The sequence below is a fragment of the Zootoca vivipara genome, chromosome 13, assembly GCF_963506605.1.
Source record: "Zootoca vivipara chromosome 13, rZooViv1.1, whole genome shotgun sequence".
NCBI classification, from domain to species: domain Eukaryota; kingdom Metazoa; phylum Chordata; class Lepidosauria; order Squamata; family Lacertidae; genus Zootoca; species Zootoca vivipara.
Window position 1 is genome coordinate 40753195 of NC_083288.1, and position 15503 is coordinate 40768697.

Consider the following 15503-nt stretch of genomic DNA (forward strand, 5'->3'; position numbering starts at 1 on the left):
ATGATTTCTCCCTTCCTTCCTGTAAATTGTTTCTTAACCATTCCCCTGATATCTTTTCCTGTTTATGAATCTAAGCCCACAAACATTGCCTTTTCTACTTTTATGTTTGCCAAGTACAAAGCAAGATGAAAAATGTCCAAGTAGTTTGGCTTTGTAGTACTCTGGTTTCCCAGTAGCTTGTTTATAATTTTTAGAGAACCTGCTGCAGAAAGTAGGTTTGAGTTTCTACCATATAGGTACACTCCATGAGGCCGCTCTCACCTTTAGGGGGGAGTGAGTCAGTCCTTGATTGTTTAGGCTTCAGAGAGGATAATGCCTCGTCATTATCTTCAGGGCCGTCTTAACCATATCTGGCGCCCTGGTGCCAAGATCCCTCTGGCGCCCCCCCCGTGAGTGAGGCAGGCAGGAGGGGCGCACGGTGAGCTGAGAGGCGTGGAGGAGGCAGCCCCAGGCTCACACTCCCTGCGCGCCTCCAGAGAGCGGCCTGAAGCCGCTCAAAAACTGAGAGGCGCGGAGGAGGCAGCCCCAGGCTCCCGCTCCCCGCGCGAAGCTCCGGAGGCACGTGGGGAGTGTGAGCATGGGGCTGCCACGCTGTGCCTCTCAGCTGTTCAGGCGGCCCCAGGCCAGCACTCCCCACATGCCTCTGGAGAGCTGCCTGAAGCCGCTCAACAGCAGAGGCGTGCGGAGGCAGACACCAGCGTTCGGCGCCCCTTCCGCGCCCCTGATGGCCGGACACCCTGGCGCCTTGCGCCACCCAGCCCGGGCCTAGGGACGGCCCTGATTATCTCTTAGTTGTTTTCCGTTGCCCATAATTCAGTTTGCAGATTTTTTTTTAAAAAAGAAAATACTTAAAATATTCCTCGCAGGCTTGCTACCACTTCTGGGAAGAATGTAATATAGAATTGCTTCGAGGAGCGTTTTAGGAAATTTAGGCGTGGATATAAATATCTTGCTTAAGAACTGGAAGATTCAGCATCTCTCATCCATAACCCCATAAATTAAAATTCACCAGCTTAGCAACACTGGAGAGTTCAGCGTCTTCTCTTCTAAGGTGCTTTCCCTCCAAATGGCAAGATAACATAATAGAGCTGGTGCCAGAGAGTAATTATAAAGCAGAACTTGCCTTCTAGTTTCTTGTGAGTCAGTAAGCTCAGCGCCCTTCCAGGACTGCAGAAAGTAGGATTATTTTCAAATAATAGAAAACGAAAATAATTTTTAAACATTCTCTTCATAATAATACTAAAACATAAATACCAACACAGAAACGAACTATGCAGCAACATATTAGTGGAAATAACACACAAAAAATTTTTTTATAAGGGAGAATAGCTTGCAGACATGTCTTATGTTACAATAAATGCACAGAAAAATGTGCATGAAGTATGGATTTGAAAATGAAAGGAGCAAAATGGTCCCATTCATCCATTCCTCTTTTTAAAGGATTTTATTAAAATACAAACACAACTTTGTCCACTGCCATCACTCCAATCCTCAATCCCTCATCACTGTCATGTTGGCTCGCCAAACACTCTCAGTAGGAACCCAACCACCATAGGGAAATATATGGTGAATGTGGATCTTTCTTACATCCACATGGCCTCTAGTGCTGGGTTGCTGAGTTGCATCTCCCCCCCCCAAATAAAAAAACCCTACATTAATGGTGCTGAGACCTGGGCTGAACACCAGGAAATAGAGTGTGATATCTGAGTGACTTCCTCCTTTGTTCTTGTTCTTGTAAATTATTCCTTACCTGTTTCCCATAATGCATTGTCTCTTTAAGAATTAAATGCTACAGATATTGCCATGTCAACATTTGTATTTGTAAAGTACTTAGCACATTAGTTTGCCTTTGTATTCTCTTCTCCTACCTTTATACCTTTATACTCCAGTTTTTGAGATGTGCTCTGTAAAGTATATATCCTAAATATAAATAAAATATGAATGGCTTATTTTAACATATTATACATGCACTCCTAGATTGGCCAAATCATTGTGCAGTGCAATGAAAGATCAGATTTCATGTTTTATACTGTCCTTCACTACATGGGTCTTCAGGCCATCATCAGCTTCTCTGTGGCTTTCTTGGCCAAGAAGTTGCCTGATACTTTCAATGAAGCCAAGCTCATCACCTTCAGCATGCTGGTCTTCTGCAGTGTTTGGCTGTCCTTTGTCCCCACTAGGGTGATGACTTTTTCATTTTCTTTCCTCAAAAATTATTTCCTGTAGCACAAATGGATGAACGATTGCCTATTAATGACTAAAATGAGGTATATTCCATTGAAATATTTAAAAAGGTCACACACAAACTGTTTTTAATGTTTTTGTATGCCGTTTTACCATTTCATAAAATTGTATTAACAATTCTATATATATTTCATATCCAATTTGGACACAACACCACATTCCACAATGGGGAGTGTTCTTAGCAACATAGGGTATACAAATGTCACACCTGCGCAAGTTAAAAGCCCCTTTTTGGGACCTCAAAACTCAGCCAGCAGACCCTGCCGGACATGCTGGGAAGAAAACCTAAAGGAGAGGTAGCAAAACATCGTCCTCTATACTGTTACTGCAGCTAAAAAAAGCTTCCTTGTGTGTTTGATGACCCTATATAATGTTTTATGTATGTGACTCTAAAGCTTGGGTTCAATTTTATATCTGCTTACAGTGACTTCAAAAATGGTCAAAAAACTGATAAATAAAATTTTTAAAATCATTTTGTGTGTGATTTTTTTTTGTCAAATCTCTTTGAAACTAAGATTTTATCTAATCTTTAATGAAGGCTCATCAAATTTTGATACAGGGAAATGAGGTTGTAAAAAAGTCATCACTCTAGTCCCCACTTATCTGAGCACCAAAGGAAAATAAATGGTTACCGTGGAGATCTTCTCTATCTTGACTTCTAGCATTGGGTTGCTGGGTTGCATCTTCCTCCCCAAATTCTATATTATTGTTTTGAGGCCTGAGCTGAACACCAAGGATCAGCTTGTGAGGAAAAAATATTATGCTACCGACTGATAATTCCATTTTTCTTCATTGTCATCTGATGATTATTTTTATTTTGAGAATGTTCACTTATAGACTAGGTTGTGTGTACTATTTTTGTTTTTGAAGCACTTTGTGAAGTGTTAAATTTCCACTTTTTTTACTTTGTTGCCTCATCTGCTTCCACTCTTAGCATCTAAAGTGTATGTGGGGGTGGGGGAGACAGATTCGATCATGCTTTTTGCAAACTACTGTTACTAATTCATAAAAAACACAATGTGCATTTACCTTCGCCTTTCTTATACATCCTAGGACATCCATATTAATAACCTGCAAACTTTCCTGAGCTTGATTAACAGCTGGATTGAGCTAATTGAACCTGCCAATGAATAAGAGAAAGTAGCAAAGGAACTTGCTTCTTTCATAGACCAAATCACATAGAGGATTTAGTCCATGTTTCACAATAATAGACCAATAGATTTTCTTAAGTTATAGAAATTTAATGCTTCTTATTACAGAATCTGGGTTTTATTACTCTACTTAGCTATAGGAGCATTCCTACCCTACTAAAAACCTAGCCTGCCCTCGGTTTCAGCACTGAACATTTCATTAGCCCACATGGATATGAAGAAGCTAAAGATGTTTTTCTTAACTTTGCTGAGAGGTGAGAATCTTGGAAAAGGTACTTACCTACCCTATAATTATCATACTCGTAGTCCTCATGTAATTGTAGTGGGATCCCAACACAATCAGAAAGAGAACAATAGATGTATCCACCTTAAATATTGGTGGAAAGCTACTCCACAACTATAAAGGTGAGTCTAAAAACAACTTTTCACGCACAGCTCTTTGAAGCATTCTGTCAAATATGTCTGAAAATTAACTCTGATGAGGCTTCGAAGCATTCTTCTCCCTTGCCGCCCACCAAATACTCATGTTCTGTTTTTCTGTCCCATTGAAGATGACCAGCTGGGGGCAAGATTTTCTGGTAGCCAGATGGACATCATTCCTGCTGCTCATTTTGCTGATGCACCTGCCTCAGGTTGTCAACAAGAAGGTCCACAATGCAATGGGGCCGCAGCCCAAGGTTCGAAATGGGTTCACCATCCCGGAGAATATTGTCATTGGTGAATTTGCCTCATTTCTAATTCATAGCCTTGTGGAGATTCCATTTGATACGAATCCAGATGAGAAACTTCATTCCAAGTAAGTAAGACATCCAACTAAATAGCAAAGTGTGAACATGGGATCAGAAGAGGGTCGATGAAGAGAAGTCCTTATTGTGAAAGAACCATTGCTCTCCACTGGTAGAAATGATTCTAAATGCTCTTGTGGAAATCCAAATCCTTAATTTCTTATTGCTGCTGTCATTTCTTATTCTTATTGTGATTTCTTATTGCTGCTGTCATTTTGGTGAGCTCAACATATTCACACAATTTCATTTGCCACTCTTCCTTAAAAGGTAAAGGGACCCCTGACCATTAGTTCCAGTCGTGACTGACTCTGGGGTTGCGCGCTCATCTCGCATTATTGGCCGAGGGATCCGGCATATAGCTTCCAGGTCATGTGGCCAGCATGACAAAGCCGCTTCTGGCAAACCAGAGCAGCACATGGAAACGCCGTTTACGTTCCCGCTATAGCGGTTCCTATTTATGTATTTATCCTATTTGATGTGCTTTCGAACTGCTAGGTTGGCAGTAGCTTGCACCAAGCAACGGGAGCTCACCCAGTCACAGGGATTCGAAACACCGACCTTCTGATCAGCAAGCCCTAGGCTCAGTGGTTTAAGGTATCAAATCCCCTTTCCAGCATTTGGCAATTAATACTCTAACTGCAGTTGTTGCATATAGAAATACTCTTTTGCTTTCTTCTGGGATGTTTATTGTCATAATGCCCAGTAAAAAGGTCTCTGAGCTCTTAGAGAATGTTTGAGCATTGTCTTTAATTCTTCATAGACCATGTCCCAGAATTTTTAAATTTGGGGACAGGCCACCACATATGAAATAGGATTCCTTTCCCCTGCTTACACGTTCAACATGGTGTATCTGAAGAAGTGTGCATGCACACGAAAGCTCATACCAAAATAAAAACTTAGTTGGTCTTTAAGGTGCTACTGAAGGAATTTTTCTATTTTGCTTCGACTCAGACCAACACGGCTACCTACCTGTAGTTAGTCAATGGTATGCAAAAGCAGCATAAGGAGCTGAATGAATTCTTTGCATCTTTCTTCCCAGTAGAATCTGTAGGGCACAGGGGCACTGATTCCTAGGGGCTGAGTCCTTTTGCGTTCCTCTGTATTTTGGGGGTAAGGGCCGAGGTCCCGCTATGCCCCAAAAGCACAGTGTGCCAAAAATGGGAGCTGACCACGATCTGTTTCCAGCTGCCAGCTCCTCCTCTTCCTGCCACAAAAGGGAGGGAAGATTGAAGCAGCTTCCTGCCTGTGGTCCCACCCAGAGGAGAAGTGAGCCACATGGCCACCACATTGGGGTCTGCCCTGGACTCTCCCGATATCCTCACATCACAAACATGGCATTGGCCGTGCCGCAACTGCCTTTGCTAGCTGATGCCTCTGATAGTTCAGCCCTGGTTAATACGAACTGTATCAAACATACAACCGTATCAAACATATAACAAGAACCCAGGTTACGAATGGCATTGTTGTCCTTTTTTAATGTCCTCTTCTTAAAGAGACTCCTGAATTAGCAAATAGGGGTACAGTATTGCATCCAGGGATATCTTGCAAGATATGCCAGATGATCTTAACTATATCAGATGTTAAATGGTTATATTCAAGAGAGACCACCAAGCGAGAAGAATCTGATCCTATATCATGACTCACATGGTTAGTAAGAAGAGAAGTTCTATCTCTTAACTGAGCTTTGTGGAATGCTGAATTGATAACAGTGATAGGGTACCCACATTGTATAAGAGAAGTTGCAAGTTGTCTAGAATGAGTAGCGAAATCTTGCGGTTTAGATGAATTTCGTTTTAGTCTGAGGAATTGACCCACTGGCAAATTATTCCATAAGTGTTTAGGGTGCTTAGACTTATAATGCAATATGTAATGTTATAATGTTATATGTCTATAAATGTAATGTTATAATGTTCTATGTCTATAAATTGGTGACTGAGAATATCGGCCGGTTACGCTGTTGTATTTCTGAATTTGCCATTCATAACCTGGGTTCTTGTTGTATGTTTGATACGGTGCCTCTGATGGGGCAGGTGCCTATTCCTGAACTTACTTTTGCAGGTAGTCTGGGATGCCAGGTCATCCTTTACAACTTCCCCTACACGGACTGTGAGAACAGGATGCCTGACTACGTTGGCCTGACCTATCAGGCTCTTTTTATATTCTTTTTTAAAGCTAAAAATGATAGCAAATCACACATTCGGGAAGTGTTAGTAAGCATGTGTGCCTTTGTTCATTCACTTAGTCATAGACTAGATAGGATGCAAGGAGAGAGAGAGCAGCACCTCAAAGAAGATTGTGCCACTCTCAGAGAAAACAGCTAATAAATTACAGTACTCGCAGGTATTATCATGGAAGATAGTGAAGTGGAAAAAGCCCTGACGAGGCTAATGATATGTAAGACTGAATAGCTCAGTTGGTTAGAGAGCATAGTGCTGATAACATGAAAGTTGCAGGTGCGATCCCCATGTGGGGCAACTGAATATTCCTGCATTACAGGAACTCTGCATTTCTATGATTCTATGACTTATAGTAGGTCTGCCATAAGGGACGCGGGTGGCGCTGTGGGTTAAACCACAGAGCCTAGGGCTTGCCGATCGGAAGGTGGGTGGTTCGAATCCCCACGACGGGGTGAGCTCCTGTTGCTCGGTCCCACCTCCTGCCAACCTAGCAGTTTGAAAGCATGTCAGAGTGCAAGTAGATAAATAGGTACTGCTCCGGCGGGAAGATAAGCAGCGTTTCAGTGCGCTGGTCTGGTTTCACCAGAAATGGCTTAGTCATGCTGGCCACATGACCTGGAAGCTGTACGCCAGCTTGCTCGGCCAGTAAAGCAAGATGAGCTCTGCAACCCCAGAGTCGTCTGTGACTAGACCTAATGGTCGGGGTCCTTTTACCTTTAGGGCTGCCATACCTCTGGGGAACAACAACTTTTGTTGTTGTTGTTGTTTAGTCATTTAGTCGTGTCCGACTCTTCGTGACCCCATGGACCAGAGCACGCCAGGCACTCCTGTCTTGCACTGCCTCCCGCAGTTTGGTCAAACTCATGTTCGTAGCTTCGAGAAAACTGTCCAACCATCTTGTCCTCTGTTGTCCCCTTCTCCTAGTGCCCTCAATCTTTCCCAACATCAGGGTCTTTTCCAATGATTCTTCTCTTGTCATGAGGTGGCCAAAGTATTGGAGCCTCAGCTTCACGATCTGTCCTTCCAATGAGCACTCAGGGCTGATTTCCTTAAGAATGGATAGGTTTGATCTTCTTGCAGTCCATGGGACTCTCAAGAGTCTCCTCCAGCACCATAATTCAAAAGCATCAATTCTTCGGTGATCTGCCTTCTTTATGGCCCAGCTCTCACTTCCATACATCACTACTGGGAAAACGGTCGGGGGTCCTTTTACCTTTAGGGCTGCCATACCTCTGGGGAACAACAACTTTTATGGCAACCCTAACTTATAGAGATGATTCCCACAGAACAACTCTGTGCCTGGTACTTCAAGAATAGTTTCCAGTGGTCAATAAGTCCACTCTGTACAGTAAATCATTGGATATGTGACAGCCCTAAGTCTACATTGAAATTTCATTGCAGTATAATGCCGAATAACTACCACCAAGTCCTTGCCTTTATTTTGGCCATGAATGAGATCAACAATAACGACCACCTCTTGCCTAACACAACATTGTCATCCATCTTTGCTCATACTGCTTTCAATGAATTGGGATCCTGTGCTGGGACTATGGAACTCCTTTTCCTAGGACAGGGGAACCCCCTTAACTACATCTGTGACAAGGCATACAAACTAATGGCCATCATTGGAGGACTCACCTCTCATAACTCTAAGCAGATGCCCCACATCTTAAATATCTATAAGATGCCGCAGGTGTGTACTGTATACATAGGTGCAACCAGTAGGAGTATTTAGTGGAACAAGCACATTTGTGTACCCATGACTTTCCTCGTGTTTAACACAGGGGCTAACTTGACCCTATGGGGAAATGCATGCAATAGAAGCTGGGTTCCAGAAGGCCTCACTATCACCCCATGTGAATGGACAAGAGGAAATGTACACTGTCACATGAGAAGCCCTTTTGAGTGGTTTGGCCAGCCAGCACCACCTCATTAAAGGCCAGAACAACCCTGGATTTAATCAGTACAGTTAATCTGCACTCATTTTCTTCCTTCTCGATTCCTCCTCCAGTTTAACATTTTCTCCCTAAGTAGTAATAATGAATAGTAAGTTGCAATAAGAAATATTCTGAATTTTTATATGAAAGAAGTCAAGTTCACAATGCTCTTCTCACATATGGGGCAAGACAGTTTGAGCATATAACACCAATTCTGGCCCAACTGCACTGGCTGCAAATTAGTCTCCAGGCCCAACTCAAAGCGCTGGTTTTGGCCTATAAAGCCTTAAATGGCTCAGAGCCACAATACCTCAAGGACTGCCTCTTTGAACCGACACAAACTCTGCGCTCATCATCTGAGGGCCTTCGTAATGTGTCTCCCCTGGGAGATGTCTGACAGGTGGCAACACGAGAACGGGCCTTTTCTGTGGTGGCTCCCTTCTTGTGAAAAGTTCTCCCCAAGGAGTCTTGCCTGATGCCTTCATTACATATCTTTAGGCACCAGGCGAAAACACTCCTCTTCTCCCAGGCATTTTGCTAATTAAACAAGACAGTTTGAGCGTATAACACCAATTCTGGCCCAACTGCACTGGCTGCAAATTAATCTCCAGGCCCAACTCAAAGTGCTGGTTTTGGCCTATAAAGCCTTAAATGGCTCAGAACCGCAATACCTCAAGGACTGCCTCTTTGAACCCACACAAACTCTTTAAAACTGGGGTGTGTATTGTTTCTGTTATGGTACGTATTTTTTTGTTTTTATCTTGTAAACCACCCTGTCCTCTTCGGATGAAGTGTAGTATTTTAAATATGCCCCGTATAAAAGTGTCGGCATGTTTATATGCACTCCCTCCCCCCCTCCCCCCAGCCCACCTAATTTATGTGTTTCTCTCTCATCTTTAATCAGCTCAGTAATCATGTCTAGTTTGTGGTATTGGAGAGTTCATAGTCTCTGCAGTATTTGTTTCAAATACAAAATGACCTCAATGTTCTCTCCTGCCAGATCACTGAAGGAAAAATCTGAATTTTTGGTTAGGTCTAAAATGATATTTGTTGTTCCTGTTTTTTAGCTCAGCTATAAATCCTTTGACCCTGCACTGAGTGATAAAACACAGTTCCCTTCTGTCTATCGGATGATGCCAAATGAACGTCTTCAGTATGTTGGGATTGTTCAGCTGCTTCAGCATTTTCGATGGACTTGGATTGGCCTTATTATTTCAGATGACGACATCGGAGAAATACTGTTGAGGACTCTCATGCCTTGGCTGCACCAGAACAATATTTGTGTTGCTTTTAAGGAAATCATTCCAATGCCGGAGGAGGCCTGGGATAAAGCACTTCTAGGAAATAAGAACTTGGCGAGAATAAGCACAGTTCTTTTCTCGGCTGTAACCAATGTGATTCTCGTTCACGGGGAGTCACGGACTATGGAGAGCTTACGAATGGTTCTATTGCTGCATGAATTTCGTGAAAGGAAGCCAGAAGAGAGGGTTTGGATCATAACAGCTCAGTGGGATTTCACAACTGTGTTGGCTAAGTTAGCATTCACACCAAAAACCTTCAATGGCACCTTGTCCTTCACACTCCACACAAATTATATGGCAAAATATGAAGAGTTCCTTGAGACTGTACACCCTAATCAATCTACACTTTATTACATCCATCATTTCTGGACTGCCTCATTTATGTGTGCATTACCCTCACTGGGCATTGTTGCAGAAGGCGTAAAAAACTGTACTGGAAAAGAGAACTTGAACAGCCTCTCTGGATTGGTTTTTGAAATGGGAATGTCTGGTCAGAGCTACAGTATTTACAATGCAGTGTACACTGTTGCACATGCTCTCCACGCCATGTTTTCATCAAGATCTAGGCAGAAGGCAACACTCAATGTTGCCACAAGAAATGGCTCAGATGTTTACCCATGGCAGGTAGGAAATTCATGCCCAATGGTAATTGATTTCAGAAGGCACTCTTCTGTCCTGTCGCCAATTTCCATCCTTGGTAACATGGTTGTAGTAGTAGAGTCCTTTAAGTTCCTGGGCTCTATATTTTCTCAAAAGCAACATCAATAGTAATATTAAAAAGGTCCACCAGAGGTTGTATTTCCTGCGTCAACTAAGGAAATTTAAATTGCCCCAGGAAGTGTTGATACAATTTTACAGAAACATCATTGAAACTGTTCTCTGTAATTCTATTCCTGCTTGGTATGGTACAGCCTCCAAGACACACCAGAAAAGGCTCCAACGAGCTGTAAGAATTGCAGAAAGGGTCACTGGTGCTAGCTTGCCTACAATAGAGCCAAGAGAGCAGAGAGAATTGCAGCAGATCCTTTACATCCCTGTCATCATCTGCTAGATTTACTCCCATCTGGACATCGCTACAGGTCTTCATATGCAAAATCGGCCAAGCACAGGAACAGTTTCTTCCCTTGTGCCATTAAATTGTTAAATTTGTAGATGTGTAGAAGGGGAGGTCAATTATGGGTGGGTTTCTTTGCTTATTTGTACTGTGATTGGAACAGTGTGTGTATGTTTACATTGCAATGTAGCCAAAACAAATTCCAAGTATGTTGGAAAATGTACTTGGCCAATAATAAATTATTCTGTTCTATTCTATTATTCTATTTTATTCTGTTCATGTCCTTTTCTTCTCCAATCTATGTAGCTTCACTCCTTTCTGAAACACATCCGTTTCAACAACAGTGCTGGAGAAGAATTTTTTTTTGATGAAAATGGAGACTGGGCAACGGGATATGATATCGTCAATACCGTCACATTCCCCAACTTGTCCATACAGAGAGTTCACGTTGGAAGACTTGACCCAAAGGCTCCTGAAGGAAAGAAGTTCACCATCAATGGAAGTGCTGTTGTGTGGAATCACAAGTTTAACCAGGTGGGAAACACAGATATTCTCCAGAAGAATAGATTCTGAGCAAATCCCTCCTGCCCCTGGTTCCACACAGAATGGTGTAAAGTCCAGCCTGTTCTGGTTCCATGCAGGTATTTCAGGAGGAATCTGCAGAAATCCAGGAGAGGGAATGAGGAGGTGTAAGGACTGAGTAATCTTTATACATTCATGTTGGGCCTTCAGTAGCCCAGTGGGCTGGCAGTTCAATACCAATTGTTTATACTTTAAATTCTTTCTTTCTGGATATTCTTAGATCACACCACAATCCACATGTGTTGAGGGTTGCCACCCTGGACAACACAAGATGGCACGGCAGGGGGAACAGATTTGTTGTTATGATTGTCCTCAGTGCTCTGAAGGCATGATTTCAGCCTTGATGGGTAAGTAGAGACTGCACAGTTACATGGGGAATGCTAATCCAGATGTCTGTAAAATAAATGTTCACAAAGGCCTATGACTCTGATGTGTGAATGGGCCATTGCAGATAGAAGTCCTTAGAAAGGGTGTTCCTTTGTTTTATCACAGGGGTATGCAACCTAAGGCTTCCATTCTTCTTGTCCAAGAGAAATGTTACCGAAGCCATATTTCATGCCACACCATGAAACAGTTGATGCTGAATCAGATCCATGCACAATTTCAGTGATTGAGATTTATAACTTTCAGATGCAGAGCACTGTAACAAGTGCCCAGAGGATCAACATCCAAACAGAAATCAGGATGGCTGTATTGCTAAAACCATAAGTTATCTGTCATATGGAGAGACCTTGGGAATAATTCTGGCTTCATTTGCGCTTTCCCTTTTTCTGATCACACTAGTGGTAATGTGTATCTTCATTCAACACCAGGAGACTCCCATTGTCAAGGCCAACAACTGGAACATCACCTGCACTCTCCTCATTTCCCTATTACTTTGCTTTCTCTGCTCCCTCTTATTCATTGGGGAGCCTGCAAAGGTGACCTGCCTTCTCCGTCAAACGGTGTTTGGAATCATCTTCTCCCTGGCTGTTTCTTGCGTGTTGGCAAAAACCATCACTGTTGTTCTGGCCTTCATGGCCACCAAGCCAGGAAACAGGATGAGGAAATGGATGGGGAAGAGACTGGCAGTGTCAGTCGTCATCCTCTGCACTCTTATTCAAACTGGCATCTGTGCACTGTGGTTGGCAACCTCTCCTCCCTTCCCAGAGTTTGACATGCATTCACAGACTACCCATATCATTGTGCAGTGCAATGAAGGATCAGGCCCCATGTTTTATACTGTCCTGGGCTACATGGGTCTTCTGGCCATCATCAGCTTCACTGTGGCTTTCTTAGCCAGGAAGTTGCCTGATACTTTCAATGAAGCCAAGTTGATTACCTTTAGCATGCTGGTCTTTTGCAGTGTTTGGTTATCCTTTGTCCCCACTTATCTGAGCACCAAAGGAAAATATATGGTGGCTGTGGAGATCTTCTCTATCTTGACTTCTAGCGCTGGGTTGCTGGGTTGCATCTTCCTCGCCAAAATTTATATTATTGTTCTGAGGCCTGAGCTGAACACCAGGGATCAGCTTGTAAGAAAAAAGAACTGTGAAATATGATAGGTTTCCTCCTTGCTTTTTTGTAACTTCTTTCCCCCTCACTTTTCTGGTTGTTTTGTCTTTTTAAAACAACCTTAACTGAAATACATGCAATGTCTTTTTTTATGTTTGGAAAGTACTTCCGATGATGTAAAATTCCAGCCAGTTTGGCTTTTACTCAGTTTACTCATCTAGTAGTTTGTTTATAAGCCACTTTTTGAAAATGTGTTCATTTATTTATAAAAGTATTTATATTCCACTGTTTCTTAAATAAATATCAAAGTTGCTTACAGCAATGCAATAAAACTATGTACAAATTTAAGATCTGAGATGATCAACTAATCATCATGGAAATATATTTTCTTAATTCCATGCATGAGCCTGGTGGCATAAAAAGCTTTCGGCAGGCATTTAAAGGTTGAAACAGAAGGTACCTGCTGGATCTGTACAGGTGAAACTCGGAAAATTAGAATATCGCCGAAAAGTGCATTCATTTCAGTAACGCAACTTAAAAGGTGAAACCAATATATGAGATAGATGCATGACCTGCAAAGCAAAATATGTCAAGCCTTTATTTGTTGTAATTGCAATTATTTGTCGTTATGCAGGTCAATTATAAATGGAATGTTATTCATGGAATGTAATAGTGATGTTTAGTTTTGTATTATTGTAACTATTTGTTTTATTACTGTGGAATTTCCAAAAGAAAGCATTTGTAAAAATTAAAAGAAAAAGAAAAAATAGTAAGTTGCATTCCTGAAATAAATGCACTTTTCGACGATATTCTAATTTCCCGAGTTTTACCTGTAGCACTAGAGCTTTCCACAAGTTTGGGATGATAACACTAAAGGCTCTGTCACATGTACCCATAATAATACTAATGCCTAAATATCAGCACATAATTAACTATCAGTCAGCCAGACCCCAGTATAAAAATCCCCCATTAAAACCCCAGTTTATATTAGCCATTACAAGCCAGAGAGGGGTGCTTTTGAATTGGTAAAGTTCTGTTTAATTGACATGAGAGATAGAGCCTTTCCAGTCTCAGAAGGAATTGAGTTCTATAGCTGCAAAGCCACAATTTAGAAAACCCTGATTGTTTCTACTGGTAGGCACCTATGCAGGATCTGTTATGTAAATCTTACAATGTTAATAAGGGCTGCCTTCAGATGTAATCTAAAGTTTATATAGCTACTCATCTCCTTGACAGCTGATGAGAGGGTGTTCCACAGAGCAGGCACCACTACCAAGAAGACCCTCTGCCTGGTTCCCTGTAGCTTCACTTCTCGCACTGAGGGAACCTCCAGAAGGCTCTCAGTGCTGGATCTCAGTGACTGGGATGAATGATGGGGGTGGAGACACTCCTTCAGGTATACAGGACCGAGGCCGTTCAGGGCTTTACAAGTCAATGATCAGAGGTGTTATTCTTAAGCCATTTATTTTCTTGATTAAGCTGTATTGATGAGCATCTTCTTTTTCTTCATTGTCATCATTATTGCTATTACTACCCATGCTTCACTGGGCAGGTTACAGCCAGTTAATGCAAATCAAATCAAATTCTAGCCTGGGTTCTGCAGACTTTATGTATATGTCACCCCCCCCCCCTTCTCATGCATTCTTTCAATATGTGAAAGTAGGGCATCCAAACTTCCATACCACCAAATCAGATCATTTGCACAGTGCTGTCTGGGAAGTCTGATTTTTAGTGAAGGGAACATGTCCTGTCCTCCTACCATTACATTGTGGTATGACAACATCTTCACATTGCCTACGGCAGAAGTAGGTTGGGATCCACTGGTAGCTCTCTTAATGGTTTGCTCAGGGCCACCTTGAGCATATCTGGCGCCCTGGCGCCGTGGTGCAAAGATCCCTCCGGCGCCCCCCCCCCCTCCCTGTTTCCCAGCGCGGCTGCCACAGGCGCAGCAGCGTGGCGTCCCCCTGGTGGCCTGGCACCACCCAGCCTTGCCTTATAGCCGGCCCTGGGTTTTCTATAGATCAACAGGTTTCTTGCCTCACAACTGTTTAAAAAGTTCACTCAGCAGAATGAGCAGGAGAGCCCCCAATCACTGCAGGGCTGGATTAAGACATTTTGAAGTGGAATTGTATCATTGGGAGGGACCCCAAAGGCCTAGTCCACCCCCCTGCTCATTCAAATAAAGCACATGGCAATCTTAAGAAGGGTGCCCCTTCAAGGCCAAATTATACAATTGCTGAGGTACATCGCTGACTGGCTTGAGCAATTAGAAGACCTTCTGTCTGTTGCTTTTGCCTCACCCCCACCCTCAACAGCACAGGGCCTGGATCTATCCTGCATATAGCCCACTACCCAGTTAAGGACCTTATCTACTTTAGAGTAGATACTTTAGAGTGGTGTAGTGATTGGAAGAAATGGAGGCAGTGAGAGATTTTACTTTCTTGGACAGCAGTCACGAAATTAAAAGACGCCTGCTTCTGGGGAGAAAAGCAATGACAAACCTAGACAGCATCTTAAAAAGCAGAGACATCACCTTGCCTACAAAGGTCTGTATAGTTAAAGCTATGGTTTTCCCAGTAGTGATGTATGGAAGTGAGAGTTGGACCATAAAGAAGGCTGATCGCTGAAGAATTGATGCTTTTGAATTATGGTGCTGAAGGAGACTCTCGAGAGTCCCATGGACTGCAAGAAGATCAAACCTATCAATTCTTAAGGAAATCAGCCCTGAGTGCTCACTGGAAGGACAGATCCTCAAGCTGAGGCTCCAATACTTTGGCC

The 15503-nt window shown here is 42.7% G+C and overlaps 1 protein-coding gene across 1 annotated transcript; it reads left to right on the top strand.

Annotated features, from left to right (window-relative positions):
- The first annotated feature begins 11559 nt into the window (after positions 1 to 11559).
- LOC118095555 (vomeronasal type-2 receptor 26-like) lies at positions 11560 to 12772 on the top strand. The gene is made up of 2 exons (XM_035136804.2): positions 11560 to 11578; positions 11862 to 12772. Exons 1-2 carry the CDS (start codon positions 11560 to 11562, stop codon positions 12770 to 12772), a joined length of 930 nt encoding a protein of 309 aa, XP_034992695.2.
- Positions 12773 to 15503: the final 2731 nt, after the last annotated feature.